Raw genomic sequence first — 16,407 nt, 5'->3', positions numbered from 1 at the left:
GCGGGGCCAGCCCCGTGTCAGAATGAGAGCTGCTCAGGGCCATGCAGTTGACTAATACACATGACCTGAATGATAGAGAAGGGCAGAATACAGACATGAGGTAGAAAGATCACCAGATAAGAGAGAGCCTGTGTTGTGACACTCTGAGGTACAATTTATACTGAATGAACAACCTAAAAAAAAAAAATAGTACAAATAAATAAAACTATATATCAACATATTCTGATAATTAAATCAAGGAGTGACTGACTTTTGTATTTTAGTGGAACGTCCCATCTGGATCATCATACAATGAATTACATTTTATGGTTATACTGATTAAATTTATACAATGAATTAAATCAAAATAAATGTAATAAATTATACAATGATGAGGCAGTTCTGTAAACTCATTAGAAGGAATTTATATTATATCCTTTTTTAGAATATATATATATATATATATATATATATATATATATATATATAGCACATTGTGCCCATAAATAAAATAAATAAATGAAATAAACCATGCTTCAAATTAACACAGCACATTGTGCCCTTAAATGAGATATTATAACAACAACAACAACAATAGTTATTAATAATATTATTATTATTGAATTTTACTCTATTACTTTTTAGGTTGTCCATCAATAAACTGTATAATAATAATAATAATAAATTATATTTTTGTTATGTTATTAGTACGAAATTATACAATTATAAGTATTAATGTCATAATATTTATAATAATTTAAAACAATTAAAGAAATCTTCTAATGACCACAGTGGACTCGACACATTAACCAAAAAATTCCCTTCACACTGCTTCTTTTTCTTCTACACTTCTTTTAAAGAATCTATTGGTCTCGAGCACTGTGCTTCAGCCAATAGAAAGGAAAGAGGAAATGGGTCTGGAAGGCTGACAGGCGGGAGCTGAGGATGACCATATAAGGTAAAATCTGCAGTCAGCAGCCGCCTGAGCTCAGTCGCTGCAGCAGGAACAGTAGGGGGCTCCTGAAATACAGACTGGGAATCAGAATGACACATCCATGGCCACACACACACACACACGTTCAGTTCTGAATATATGGAGGTGGACTTTGAGGAGACTGAACTCTCACTTCCTTCCTGTGTGCCCCCTTTTCCCGTTTCCCTCTTCTCTGTGAAGTGACAGCGGGAATCAAATGTGCACAAGGGCCCAGCTCAGAGGCAGGAATCCCAAAAAACATGTCCAACATATGGTTGGATCAATACTAAATATTTTGGCTTTAATATGATACCAAATCAATACCTAAAGCAGCAAATAAACAGCTTGGATGACTGATGATTTGAAACTAGGGCTGTAGTACGGATTTAATTTCATTAATTTGTAACTCATTCAGTTTCAACTTTTCAGCAACAACTTAAATTCTGTGCAAATGTCATGCAAAAAGTGCTCTCGTCAAAACTGATGAACTTCACATTGTTACTTAGGGCTGCACAACACGGTTAATCACAATTGCTCAAAAATTAAAATCATGATTATCATTCATGATTACTCTCATATAAAAAAAAAAAAAAAATTCTTCAGAATTATTGCACTTTCATAGAAGCACAAATCAACTTGCATGGTTTGCTCGCAGATTTATTCGCAGCAAACAGCGCAAATGTATTACATGAAATTATATTTCTAATAATTTCATCAGAATATATCAAAAGAGATTGCTAAACTCCAACTTGCATGCTTGCCGGTGTTTTTTTCCATAATGCAGAGAGAGCATGTGCTCATTGTTGAATGGTTGGGAAGATTAAGTAAGGCACTGGGCAGAAAATGTATCGATTTAATAGAAAAGCTCATTTAAGAATAAATAACCAGTGGGCAAACATCACAGAAGATTATGCCTAATAAACTGGGAGAAGCAGAAATCATTTTCTCTAATGTTCTATTTTTATATATTTGAAAATGTTTTTTTTCTGTGATGGCAAAGCTGAATTTTCAGCAGCCATAACTTCAATCTTCAGTGTCACATGATCTTTCAGAAATAACTGTAATATGCTGATTTGCTGCTCAAGAAACTTTTGTCATTTCTATATAGTATCAATGCTGAAAACAGTTGTGCTGCTTAATATTTTTGTGGAAACTGCAATTCATTTTTTAATGAATAGAAAGTTCAAAGGAACAGCATTTAGTAGAAATATAACTCATTTGAAGCATCTTTACTGTCACTTTTGATTTAGTGTTTTCATTCAAGTTAATGTGTCATTGCTAAATAAAAGTATTCGTTTCATTTATTAAAAAAAATAAATAAAATAAACTTACTGACCCCAAACCTTTAAATAGTAGAGTACAGCTAAACGACAGAATTTACACATAAATGTCACTTCTGTAAACTCTCATGCATCAACATATACAGGTCACAGTGCCTAAACCATCAATCCACCTTAAATAGTGCTACAGTCGATACAGGTTAAGCTCCGTCATCAGCATTTGTGGTGCATATCATTCCAAAGTTACACAGATTACCGGCTTTACATGACGTCATGACGGGAAAGATAAGCCATTTTATCACATCTCATCTGTCTCATGTTCACACGTACAATGCTTTAGTCTTATCACACGTTTGCTTTCATTGCAAGGCTTCATGTCATTTTTTTTAAAACTGGAAATGATTATCTGTTATTTCCAACATTACCCGACAAATGCTGCTGAACTCAAAACATAAACTGCAGAAGACTGACTCAAATGAACAGACAGTTAGTTTCAAAGTCACTAAATACATGCTCTGAAAGTCTGGTTCCTTGTTTCTTCAGGATTGGAGTTGCCAGTATCATAACAGAGACTTAGCATAAGTGTAAACGGGCAGTTTCCTGTGCAATGCTTCATATTTTGTGTGGTCAGAGGGGACTGGTCAGTGTGAATGGAAAGCATGAATGCAATGTCTGCGGAAGACTATGGCCATCCGTTTCCCACCGCTTCTTTCACAAGTTAATGAGAGAACGCAGCTGAATGAAGGGGGAGGGTGTCGGGAGAAAGACAGACATGTGATTAGTTAGACACCTGATGGTCTCCTGAGGGGGAGAGACAATAAGAGTCTGATTCATTCTGCTCTGCCTCCCACACAAAGAATCCAGCCACAGCCCCCGGCTGACAGGACGGCACGACAACTTCACTGCTCCTCACGGCAGAACACACGAGAGTCAGTTAAAACATATAAATGCATCCATGACATGCCACATTCAGGCAGCTCAGTCTATCAAGAAATAAATCAAAAAGAAGCATTTCAAATGAGCATATTGCATACATACAGTGTCTATCTCAAAAACTATCTGTGTCTGTCTCTCTATATGACAAGCAAATATGTGCCACAAAATGTTTAGAGTTAAATGAACACTTAATTGATAGTTACTTTCGCCAAAATTGGTTGTAAACAAATGCAAAAAATATAAAGTTTAAAGCAAAACATTAAAATAAAGGTGTAAAAAATGAATAAGACAAGGATGAATAAGATAAATAAGTGATGAATAAGACAAGGATGTGAGGGATACAAATAAAAAAAAAAGATTTTTGAAAATAACAAGATGGCCAGTACTAAAATTCTTTAATATTCAGAATAAAACATACCATAAATAAATGACAAATAAAACACTAAAAAACTAAAATTACAAAATGAAACGTACAAAAAAAAAAAAAAAAACACTTAATATTATTAATTTATTTTAGAATAAATAAAATGGGGCAGTATAAGAATTCTATATATGTAGAATAAATTATATTTCTTAACATTTCAATACTTACCAACACTAAAATTAATAGTTTTAATTACTATAAGTCGATTTAGGCTCACAACAATATAAATTATGAAGCTATACATTTATTTTGAGATTTGCAAAAGATTTAGCAGATTAAATTTAAGTGCGTTAGATGACGGTGAAAATAATCATGCAAAAAAAAGGGGACATGAGCATGTGCAAGGAAATGACCAATATTGACTGATATTGATGTAAAAATAAATACATAAATAAAATAGAGGAGAACTGCAGGAATGCTGTCCCAGATGCAGGCCAACTAAATGCTGACCCACCCTGGGCCTGCTGATATATACGTCTATCACTACCCTCATCAGGATAGTCTGTCGTGGTTATTATTCTGTCATTATTAACTCACTCTCATGTCGTTCCAAACCTGTATAACTTCAGAACCCCAAGACAAAATATCTTCTATGTTCCACAGAAGAAAGTTAATTAAACAGAACGACACGAGGGCGAGTAAATGATGAATTAAGATCCGGCCACTTACACTTCAAGAGCTTTGAACACTCAGCCAAACAGCTACCACTGCTCCCTGCTGGGAAACAACAGACAGACGCATGGGTCTGAGGATTTTGGGGAATGGAGTGAGGATGAGGAGTTCCCATACAGATTTGAGCTGGGAAACAAAGAGCTGTGTAGAACCTGGCATACGCACAGGGACAATAGCTCCCCCAGAGCCAGCTGTCTGTTTGCAGGGGGCTTCTGGGAACGGGGCGGCATGGGAACACGGACCATAGACAGATGCAGTGCTGCACTGAATCAGAGCAGATACTTAGGGAGGGGTGCAAAGCGTCAGATGAAGCAGAAGGACAGCAGGCAGGACATAACACAGACACAAAAGAACCAAAAAAAGACACTGAAGTGAAGAGTTTTTTTTTTGAAGGCTAAATTTAAAGAAACTAGGGATGTAATGATTCACTCAACTCACGATGCGATATGATTCATGATACAGATTTTCTCATGAAAATGAGATTTAAGACAAATTATGAATGAAAATGTGTCTTTATTATTTGCTGCACATTTCTTTGTTTAATTAAAATATGTTAGAAATATAAATAATACAAATAAAAGAAATCTCTTCATGTAAACAAAGGCTTTGCATGTGCTCTTTTTTTTTTTTTAGAGGTAACCACTGCATTTTAATCATGATCCTAACAAAGACGCTGCATACATGCAGCATTGAGCAGTTTTTAATCTAGATTGTATAATTTTGAAATTTGAAACTATACTACATTAAACATCTGCATGAAACAAAAACAGCAGACAGCCTGAATGAGGCGCAAATTCACTCTCTGACAGCAGGTGGCGCTAATGGCACAGCAGCAATATTGTGTTACAAAGCAGCACTGCATTAATATGCATTATAAAGAGGCAAGATGAAAAGAAAATACCATCTAAAATTTTCTGAAGACAATCAGTTCCCCTCAAACATTCATTTCATAAACTGTATCGTGATTCATTTAACATCTCAACCAGCTTGAAGCGTCACATATTTGTATCGATTTTTAACTGGCTCAGGGTGAATTGTTACGTCCCTAAAAGAAACCTTACAAAAAGCAAGTTATGACAAGTCACAACTCACAAAACCCACCGATGCCACATACTGCAAGTATGTCAGTCTGAACTTGTCAAGAAAAATTAACTAAACTAGGAAAATCTGTAGAATACAAAAGCAATGACATACAAATTAATTCAAAATAACCCAGGAGCCGCAGCAAAAACGTTTAATCCCAGCTCATTTCAGTCCTAAGTCAAAGGAACGGACAGATGGATCAAGCAATCTGCTCGGGGAAAACACAACAGTGAGAATATGAGAACAAACATGACATTTTCACAGATTAATCAATTCCCCTTACACTTGCATCAGGGTTGGAATGACAATTGATTTATACTTGTGTAATCCAATGCTTTTTTTAAGATAACCTGAAACCTGAGCTTCAAGAGCCAACAATAAAACCAATAATGTCAATAACATAAGAGTCGATTGCAACTGTTCTCAGTAGCCAGAGCTCGTCTGGCCAGGCAGCTGAGCGTTTGAGTGTGACATCATTTACGAGCACATGCGTGTGTGTGTGTGTGTGTGTGTGTGTGTGTGTGTGACGCTGATGACAGGCTTCGGGATCCAGGCGAGAGCCCGAAGAGGTTTGGATGTCACAGTCGCGTCTGAGCGCTCTCTAATTACAGAGAACTGTTCCGCATGTCAACACCACTGCTCTGGGTTGTCCTGCTAATCTCACCAGTGTTACTGCAGTAATCTGAGATGTGCCAAATGACACCATCAGATATATAAATCCAACACTTTATACAGATGGGCAACTACTAAACACTAAACTCATAACTAAGGCTTAAGGCCTGTTCACACCAAGGACGATAACTATAAAGATAACGATAAAGATACAGTTCTAAAAATCGTTCTCAATATTAAAGAATGGCAAAGTACACACCACAGCTACAACGATACAGGCACAGAGAAACAATATCGCTGGAATCACTTTCAGAACGATTTTTTCCAGCTGATGAACGATAAAAACATTGACAGCCAATCAGAATCAATCCTGCCATAACGAGCTCAAGAATTTAAAGTGGCAGACGCACATGTGCTTGGAATAAACAGACAATATAATTCGCTAGTGTGGACGCTAATATTGTTATCGTTCTTGGTGTGAATGGGCCTTCGCTCAACCATGTCATCATTTACTCATCTATTTTAAGCACAGTGTCATTTTACAGATCTCTCACCTTATGAAGAGGCAAAACCATGAACGCTCCTCCTCCGCTGGCTTCCACAATTATGGCAACAAATTTGGGGTTGACCGCGCAGAAGGCGCTATCCCACGTGACCCGGGACACCCTGATGTCATCATAGCACTGGTCGTTCTTCACCGCCTGGCCGAACACATGCCGGAACTTACTCTGTCGCACAACCCGTTTGAACATATCTGTGGAGAAAAACAGGACGAGAATGATGAATGAAGCCATCACATGAACGCTCGAGTGCTTTCACTGAACAAACACGAACCACGTACAGGAACAATTGGTTGAAATGCCATGCATTCTTAATGACAAGTAGATCTGCAGAAATTCAATGCATTCCAACCGCAATTCCAAGCAAATTTCAATTTAGGCATCACATTAGTGCACTGCAATCTGTAATCCAATGGTGTTGTGTAAATAGCACTTTACAGTGCTTAAACATGGTCTTAATCCACTAGCTAGTTTAAATATAATCCTAAAACATGTGCTGCAATGGTTGCATTAAAAGTCAACAGTTACCTGAGCAGAACAGTGGCTTACAGAGTTAACTGATAAATATGCCAAACATTTACATGATTTCAAAGTGTCTGGCACACAGAACAATAATGAAATCCCTCTCAAAGAGCTCCACTGAAAAACCAAAGTAAGTTCAAAGTGGAACAAGCTCGTTTTGACAGAGCACGTACCAGATGGGTTCACTATCGCCTAATTTGAAACGAACCAGAATAAATCCCCACTCAGAACGCATTACTCACCCTATTTCACTCAGCAAACTCCAAATCAGCGTCAACACTACACATTGGTCTCTAAGCTATCGGTTTCAGCTTGTCTTGCGTCGGTTCTAAAACAAACCTGAATTACGAGAACATTCTGTCTCCGTGCCATTTCCCAACAAAAACAGTAGAAACTCCAGGGCTGGATTGAGTCAACCCTCATTGCTCAGGGGGTGAGAAACAATGTGATTACAGTAAGTCTGTAATGTAGTTAACACCCAGATAAGCACATTTAGATCTGCATATTAATTAAACACCTTCAAAACAATCTGGGCTGGTGCAAAATATTTTACCAAGGGTTCTTGAAAGGGAGACTCTGTGCATGATTGTAGTAGTATCTTGCATAGTACAGACCGATACATGTTTTCAATGTTTGGCCATAAGATTATTAGCAGGAACAAACTAACTGACTAACAGTAGAGGTATCTCCACTTGTGTCAGTTCCAAAATCATCAGAAAACCTTGTCTAGTCAAGTATTAAAATTAAAACAGAACACATAAAAATAAGAACCAAATCAAACTATTAATAGTATGTCAATGATACTGAAATAACAAATAGGCTACATAAACAAATAATTAAAATAGTACTGTGCATAATTCATCCATGCAAATGTTTCAATGTGTAAAAATATTTTTACCTTGTAATGTTAATTAAAATGTCATAACTGGGCTTTATGGTGAAACAGACTTCGGTTTTATAGCAACTTTTAATATGCTTTTTCCCCGGTTATATTTTTATATTAGCTGTCAATAGTGAACGCTAGAGGACGAGGTCTCCTGAGGCCGGTGGAACAGCGTGGGGGAATGAGGACAGGAAGCAGTTCCTGTTGGTGGGTTTCTGTTTGACTGAGGGAGAAATGTGATCTCTGTTTCCTGATAATACAGTGTGAAGCACAAAAGGTTTTACAACAATCACATGCTACAAATTCTGTCACTCAACACCATGGATATCCCACTGTACAGAAGACATTCATAGACATTAACTCCCACACACCATTTCTAATACACATCTGTCAATATGTAAATAATCCTATCCCTTCATTTGTTAAGAAAAAAAAAAAGCAGATGAAGCAGATTTGGAAAGCAGATGAAGCTTGGTGGTTTAATTTAAGTTCAGCATACGTCCCCTGATTTGTTTTATAAAAACAAAAAATGCATGGATAAATCATTTGCATTAAGATAAAGCACATGCATTCAGAAAGTAGAATAGCTGATTTTTCTTTTCATGCCAACTTATCCTGTAACAAACCATTATTAATGCTTAAACATGATTTAAAAATCAATAAAAGAAAAACCACCAGATAAAAATGCAAGGTTTTGGTCATATTTTTTGCTTATATAATGCCATATGCTTACAGTGTGTCACTCTTTTAAAAGAAAATCTAAATTTTAAAGATAAAAAAAAAAAAACATTATATTCTTGCTTTGAAGAAAGAAGAAACAATAATCTTCATAGGGCCAGGCGATATGGCCAAAAATGTGATTTCTTTGTTTTTTCCATATCAATATTGATATTCATCTCAATATTGATTTACTAATAGTGGTGGGAGAAAAGCTCGATGCATCGATGCATCGCGATTCGTTATCTAACGATCCAGAATCGATTCTCAAAAATTCTGAATCGATTCTGTGTTCAATTCAAATGCGAGCGCTGGCAAGACTCACGTGACCAAACAAAAAAGACGTTGATGGACGACCGTTCATATGCTGGTGAATTAGCTTCGTTTAAAATAAAATGGACAAACTACGACCTGCACCATCTCATTTAAAATCGGATGTGTGGCAACATTTTGGATTTTCTGAAGACACCGAAGGTGTCGTTGATAAAAGCCATACTGTGTGCAAAGTCTGTAGCGCCAAATTCAAATATTTCGGCAACACGACTAACATGAAGAAACGGTTCCACTCAGAGCTGGAGAAACAGCATTCTCTTCCAATCACGAACACTCCCGGTTACATTCAAAGGACCCTGGATCAAGTAGCAAAGCTTCCACCGAATTCTGAAAAGGCAAAACGAATTACCCGATCAGTGGCAGGTTTTATTGCCAAAGATCTGCGCCCGTACTCCGTTGTGGAAAACCAAGGATTTCGCACGATGTTACAGGTACTTGAGCCACGATACACTTTGCCCTCGCGTCGTTATTTTAGTGAGACGGCTGTCCCCGCACTCTACAGTGAGTGTAAAGATCACATCTTAGAATCCCTAAGTAATACGGACAGAGTGGCAATAACATGCGATGCATGGACATCAATTACAACAGAATCGTATGTCACTATTACGGCACACTACATTACAGATGAGTGGAAGCTTGCAGCTTGTGTTCTGCAAACGCGTGCTATGAGCGAAAGTCACACAGGTAATAATTAATTAAGAATCGTTTTGGGAATCGGATCGTTCCTCCCAGAATCGGAATCGGATCGAATCGTTAAGTGCCTTAAGATTCCCACCTCTATTTACTAATAATAAAAAAAAAAACAGCATTTTTATTTTTAAAATGCAATGTTTGAAAAAAAACATTCCAACAAAAAAAAATAAATAAAAAAAAACAGATTAAAAATATCTTGGCTGTATGACATTTCTTAAAAATATTATAATTATTATAATACTTTAAGTATATTTTCATATACAACAGTACTGCATTTCTGTCATAATTTCTTCAAGTTAAACCTAACTTTTATTTTGGCAGTTTGTCACAAAGATCTTTGATGAGTTTGAGTGTGTATAACAAATGTGTTTTTCACAAATTAAAAGTGTGTGAATTGACTCTCAGAGCAACTCTAAAGGAACACACAAACTACAAATACGTCAGTTGGACACTCTTTTGTTTCTGTGACATTTTATTAACAAAAGGCCGCCTGATATTGGGCAGATATGGCCATGATGCTACATCTCACACTTCCTCCGGCACCACAGAAGGCCTCGCACAGTGCACTACTATAACAGCAGGCTCGAAATACCACACACACTTCAAACAAACTCAACTGCTGCCATTTCCTCATTCTGACCCTTTCATTGCCTCATTTCCCATAAGTTGCTGAGGTCGACTGCCTGAAGGCAACACTAGTTCAGAAAGAAATGCAATCTTTTCAGGAGCACAAGTGGAACCGAAAAAGGTTGTTTGGGCTGCAGAAACAGTTCTTCACTACTTCTCAAAAAGCAGCTTTAGGTTCATCAAACTGTCTTTTGTGCAAATAAGGATGTACACAACAACAGACACGGGGAACGTTGTGGTTACACTGCTTCTCTTCTTTGTTACTGCTCAGCTGAATAGAGCAGCGAATGAAATGAAGCAACAGAGAGCTACAAGACAAGACCCAAACTTCTAACTTGCATAAGACAGTATGCTAGCTTAGCAGACTAACTGAACTGCTTCTTAACCAAGTTAACTGAAAACAGAGACATTAAGCCCATGTAACTATTTGTGACTAACAGTTAGGGTTACAAAGGGACAGAAAACTAACAGTAAATTACCGGAAACTTTCAGAAAGTTTTGCCCCTTTGCAACCCTATTTACAATGTGCCATATGCAATTATATGATTCATTATACTGATTTATTTGTAATTATTTCAGTTATAATATCAACAAAATATTTCAATTATTCACTAATTTCAATGCAATAATGCTGCAGGCTACAACTCTGAACTTTAAGACATCACATAGCCCTAATGAAAATTGTGACTGATCAGGAAATTAGTAGAAAAATAAACAAAATAATGTTTAATGTGGATTTATTTATTGGCCATTAACTTCATTCTGAAGATTAGACTACAATGCAAATAAAACAATATTTTAAAAAAAAATGGAACAAAACAGAAACTTCAACTTTCTTTTAAACTTCAACTGTCTTTTAAAAAAAAAGAAAAAAGAAAAATTAGAGTGAAAATAAAAAGTGACAATTGAAAAAAAATGCTTGCATTTAAAATAATTAAAAATGAACATGGATCAATTGAATTGGGGAAAAAAATAATTGGACAAATAAGTAATAAATAAAGTGGGGCAATAAATAAGAAGTGAAATGTGAGCAGATAAATAATACATGGAATTGTAAAAATGAAAATCAAGATAAAATCAAAGTGAATCACCGTTTTCCTCCCAATCCACACCAGAAGCGGTAAAACTACATCGCTAATATGATAATCAACACAAACATCCAACATTGCTACGCTTGCAGTGTAGATTATGTGTAAAGAGTGCACTTGTAGTATGCAGTCATTTCATTCGGGAATAATGCCACATAAAGTGATAATCAGATGGTCTTACGGTGGCAGAACAACCTCACACAAACAGCTCTGGAAAAGATCCTGTCTAGAATGCTGTTCAGAAACAATAAAAGGCAGTAAAGACTGGAGTGTACTCCAAGTGAACCTTTGTAAAATGCATTCGAATTACAACAATGCCCATGGGATATATGGAGCAACCCAAACCAATCATATTCAACACTGCTCACTATTAATGAGATAAGACTCTCTGGCTCAGTCAGAGCCGCAAAGAGTTAAACCATTAAATCCAATCTAACTGAACAGTGTAGCCTGTAGTCGTTTCCAGCTAAAATATGAGTCCTCTATCCATGATATTGCATTCTCCAGTGAAAGAAATGACTTCTGAAAGGGAAATGTGCACAGATCAAGCATTACAAAAGAATATAGTCTTAAATAAATATGTTGGTAGATTTTAATGTGAGAGGACAACAGGGTATGGACGTTTTCACTGGAACGAAGCGTTATTAGTATTAAGGAATTTTGTGACAAATTACAGTTTAAAAGCCTTAATTATGATTTTGAAACAAACTCATCTACATCTTGGATGGCACGAGGGTGAGTATATTTTCATAAAATGTTTATTTTTTACAACCATTCCTTAAAATTAAAAAAAAAAAAAAGTCTAATATTTCATTACTAATATTGTACTGACATATTGTGCACCCCTAGGAGAAGGTGCCAAAAAGTCATTATATGAAATATTAATACAAAGTAACTCCACAATTATCGGACAGTTTCAGAAATGGCATAAACTAATTATGACTAAGGAACACAAGTACCAAGTGGAATCATTCCACTTCCATGTGCACATGTGGAGATAGGATTCACTTCATAAATCAGCAGAGCTGCACTTCACTTGACATCTGCACCGCTCTGAAGACCTGACGTGGCATGTGAATCCAGATCAAACATGCTCAATCTGCTCAGCACTTTCCTGCTGCTGGTATTTAGTCTCTACGCCACACTGACACACAACATCTCTTCCATAAAGGCAATTCAGAAATACTCTGCTTCACACTTGCTGTGCCAGAGGTTAGCATGGGGTCACAACCGTAGAGCTCTTGGCAGTCATGTTGCAGGCCAGGTGGAGAGAGAAAAAGCGAGTGATAGCGAAAGGGAAGGCGAGAGGGGGGCGTGGCACTTTGCGTAGATTTGAATCAGCAGGTTCATGTAGTCAAACTGCGGTTGGCTGTTTGAAGGTGGAGTCTGGCTGTCGTCAAAGTAGAGCAGAGGACTTACTGCCAAGTAACACATGGTGAAATCCAGCCTGTATTTACAAACACTCATGAATCGCCTAGCAACACCAGCAAAATACCACAGGAGGAAAAAAAAGGGGAGAGGAAAAAAAAAAAGAAAAGAAAAAAAGAGTAGAACCAAGAAGAAGTAAATTTGGCCTTTTAAGTACAAAACATACCCGGCTGATGCTGAGACTCAATACGGAGCTCTCTGATATATTACTGATTCACACAGATTATTTCCATCCAAAAAAGGCTATAGTACAAGGTCTATTTTAGCAGACAGGCCTATTACAATCAATCCAAACTCAAATAACCTGATTCATTCATCTTTGAGGGTTTTAGTTTACTCAAACGCACACAATAAAACTGAAGCATTGAAGGGAAAGTTCAGATTCACGTCACTCCAGTCCTGTATAGGGCCCCATGAAATCAGTTTTATTTTTTCCTAAATTCAATTTTTTTTTTTTTCAAAATTCTGTTTTTTTCCGTTTTAATTTTTCTGGATTCTATTTTTTTCTGTTTTAATTTTTCTCGACTCCTAATAAATACATAAAATAAAATAAATCAAACAAAAAAAGCATGTCTTATTAATTAAAACCATGAAATGTATACATTTTCACATCAATTTAATAAAAGTTTAACAAAAATTACATGTTTTAGGGCCCTATGAAATGTTTTATTTTTTCTCACCATTTTTTTTATTGTTACCAGATTCTGTGTTTTAGCATGTCTAATTATCTGAATGCATAAAACAACTTAATTTATTCTTTCTTTTTTTTTCCTCAGAAATTCTGTGTTGTGTATTTAAATTTTTCTGGTTATCAAATGAAGGCATAAAAGATTAATTTCATTTATCTTTTAATTATTGAAAGTTAAGCAAACTTTATTTTTTGGCAAATAAAGGGGATTTACTATTAAAATTAAAACGTGGAAGAAAAAAATTGTGATTATTCCTTAAAAAAAATGTTTGTTTCATAGCCTATTTTAGTAGTAGTAGATTCTTAGTAGATGTACATTCTAGTGAAAAACAGACTTCAAATCAAACCGGACTTTTATTTTGCCGGGTTGCCGTGAATACCTTTACAGTTCTGTGTATGTGATATGATGCTAGTTTTACTCAAATAAAACTGTCAAATGCTCATGAAGTGACTCTCAGAGCAGTTCTAGAGATGTTGTTCATGTATTTACGTCCTCATTTAGTGAGACAGCAGACGCTAAAATCACCGTGAGCGTCACGCATGCTTCAGTATATGTGTAGTAAATGGAACCGCGCGTCTGCAACATTCATTGACAGAGATGCGCAGAACATGCAGGATTCATATTTAAATAGACTTTTGCGGCTTAATAGTTAAAGATATTAGTCCATATCGCGATGATTTAAGTGTAATGACCTACTTTCGATTAATTTATTCAAAATTTGACAAATTCTGTGATATTGCACGTTAAACTATGAATTCCGTTTTTATGACTGGATTCCGCGATTCCATCCGCGTTTTCTACATCACGGAAATCATAGGGCCCTACCTGTATGACTTCCTTTCCTTTTTGGAAATAGAAGATATTGTGCGAAATGTATCAGTGTTTTCCATCTATACAATGGAAGACAATGGTCTCCAAAACAGGTTGGTTACAAACATTCATCAAAATATCTTCTTTTTTGTGTGAAAAGTCAAAGAAAACAAAAATAACCACTCCTCCAAATCACCCTGGCGCCATTTTGAATTTAGACTGTGATTGCCATTATAAATGGACTCTTAATGTGGAACTTAAGCAGACTAAATTGTTACATTTGGATTTCAGTTCTAAGTCTATGAGAAGATGTGCAAAAAAGTTCATATGTACATGAAATGTGATCTAGATCAGTTATGGTTCCAAGAAGCTTGGACCACCCTGAGACATTAGAGTTTCCGTAAACATCCGAATAACACAAATTTGTTGCGGGCCAAAGTCAGCCACTGTGGTTAAACCAAGTAAAATGCAAAACAAACAAAAAAAATGGTGGTTTTGCAATCCCAATACACAGAGGGCAATCACACAAAAAAGGAAAAAAATAAAAAAAATGGCAAAGTAACCAGAGTTTTCCAATTTTTTGACCACTTGAGATGGACTGAACCCATGTTGTCTGGAGACATGTGGAACAAAAAAAAAAAAACTTTCAGGATTGTAATGGCATATTTTATTTCACACAAGGCATCAGTCTTACAGTGTATACTTTGCATTAGATGTATATTAACTCCAAATCTCCTACATGTGATGGGTTTCACAAAGACTAACAATGACTTCATCACTCAACAGCCCACATTCTGACAAGCACAAAACGCAACATGCTGTATCACTCCAGCACACAATAGCAGACTTGACACTTCCATGAGTCATAAGGCGGCCGCCTAGACCATCCAGCAGCCATTAAGACAGTTACATAACACCATAAAACATCCATTTATACAAATAGAGTCCCCTGTATAACTTAACCACATAATCTGGCCATAATTGCAGCTGAAAGACTTGACATTGTTGTCAGCACATATGTCGAAGAATCTTACTCAGCAAGACACTTACTGGAATGAAAATGCAGGGATTTTCCTGCATAGAGAATTATGAGGTGGCCGCCTCCGCCAAATTTTGTGCCGCCTCTGGTTGTCGACAAAACTTAGGCAGGCAGTCACGTGCAAGACTGAATTGCTTCCATTAGAGCTTTCAGTTCATATTTGGAAAAATACTGATTTTTTATACAAGTTTACTTAATATTTCTTTGCACAGAATCATAATTTCTATAAATTTTCCACTGATTAACGCGATCTGATGAGCATTAACTCATATTAGCGATCATATCTCTGTATGAATGAATGATGCACGGTTCCGTTTACTACACACACACTAAAGCGCGCACAACGCTCGTGGTGATTTCAGCATTAGGACATAAATACACAAACAACATCTCCAGAATTGCAGTAGAAATATACGACTTTTGTTGAGCAGAATGTACATACTACTACTACTAAAAATACTAAAAACTTTATTTTTAAGGAATGATCACAACATTTCTTCTATGTTTTAATTTTAATTCTAAATCCCCTTTTTTTGCCAAAAATAATAATCTAAAGATAAATTAAATTAAGGTTTTATGTCTTCGTTTGATAACCAGATACACAACATAGAATTTCTGAGGAAAAAGAAAACATTTAATAAAGCTATTTTAAGAATAAATGTGACTAAATTAAGTTGTTTTTATGCGTTCAAATAATTAGACATGCTACAACACAGTATTTGGTAACAATAAAACATATGGTGAAAGAAAAGAAAATATTTCATAGGGCCCTAAACATGTCATTTTTGTCAAACTTTTAATAAACTGATGTGACATTGTATAAGTTCCATGATTTTAATTAATTAGACATGCTTTTTGATAATAAAATGTAATTTAACCATTAAAAAGGATTCTAGAAAAATTAGAACGGAATTTGGGAAAAAAAATAAAACAGATTACATAGGGCCCTATATTTAACACACAATTACAATAGTATATGGTTTGTATGTTATTTTAATGAGATTTGGGGTGTTTTCTTAACAATAAAGAAAGTTTATTGTTTATTGAAAACAAAATATT

The 16,407-nt window shown here is 35.9% G+C and overlaps 1 protein-coding gene across 2 annotated transcripts in view; it reads right to left on the bottom strand.

The window, feature by feature from the left end:
• Positions 1–16,407, bottom strand: part of coro1ca (coronin, actin binding protein, 1Ca) — a 46,424-nt gene that overhangs the window by 14,185 nt on the left and 15,832 nt on the right. For both annotated transcript variants that reach the window (XM_042723642.1, XM_042723643.1), the window contains exon 2: positions 6,514–6,713. In XM_042723642.1, the coding sequence (XP_042579576.1) occupies positions 6,514–6,713 (200 nt within the window). The remainder of the gene's footprint in view (positions 1–6,513; positions 6,714–16,407) is intronic.

The sequence above is a fragment of the Cyprinus carpio genome, chromosome B5 (assembly GCF_018340385.1).
Source record: "Cyprinus carpio isolate SPL01 chromosome B5, ASM1834038v1, whole genome shotgun sequence".
NCBI lineage: Eukaryota > Metazoa > Chordata > Actinopteri > Cypriniformes > Cyprinidae > Cyprinus > Cyprinus carpio.
The sequence above is the reverse complement of the archived record's forward strand: the minus strand, read 5'-3'. Positions and strand labels throughout refer to the sequence as shown.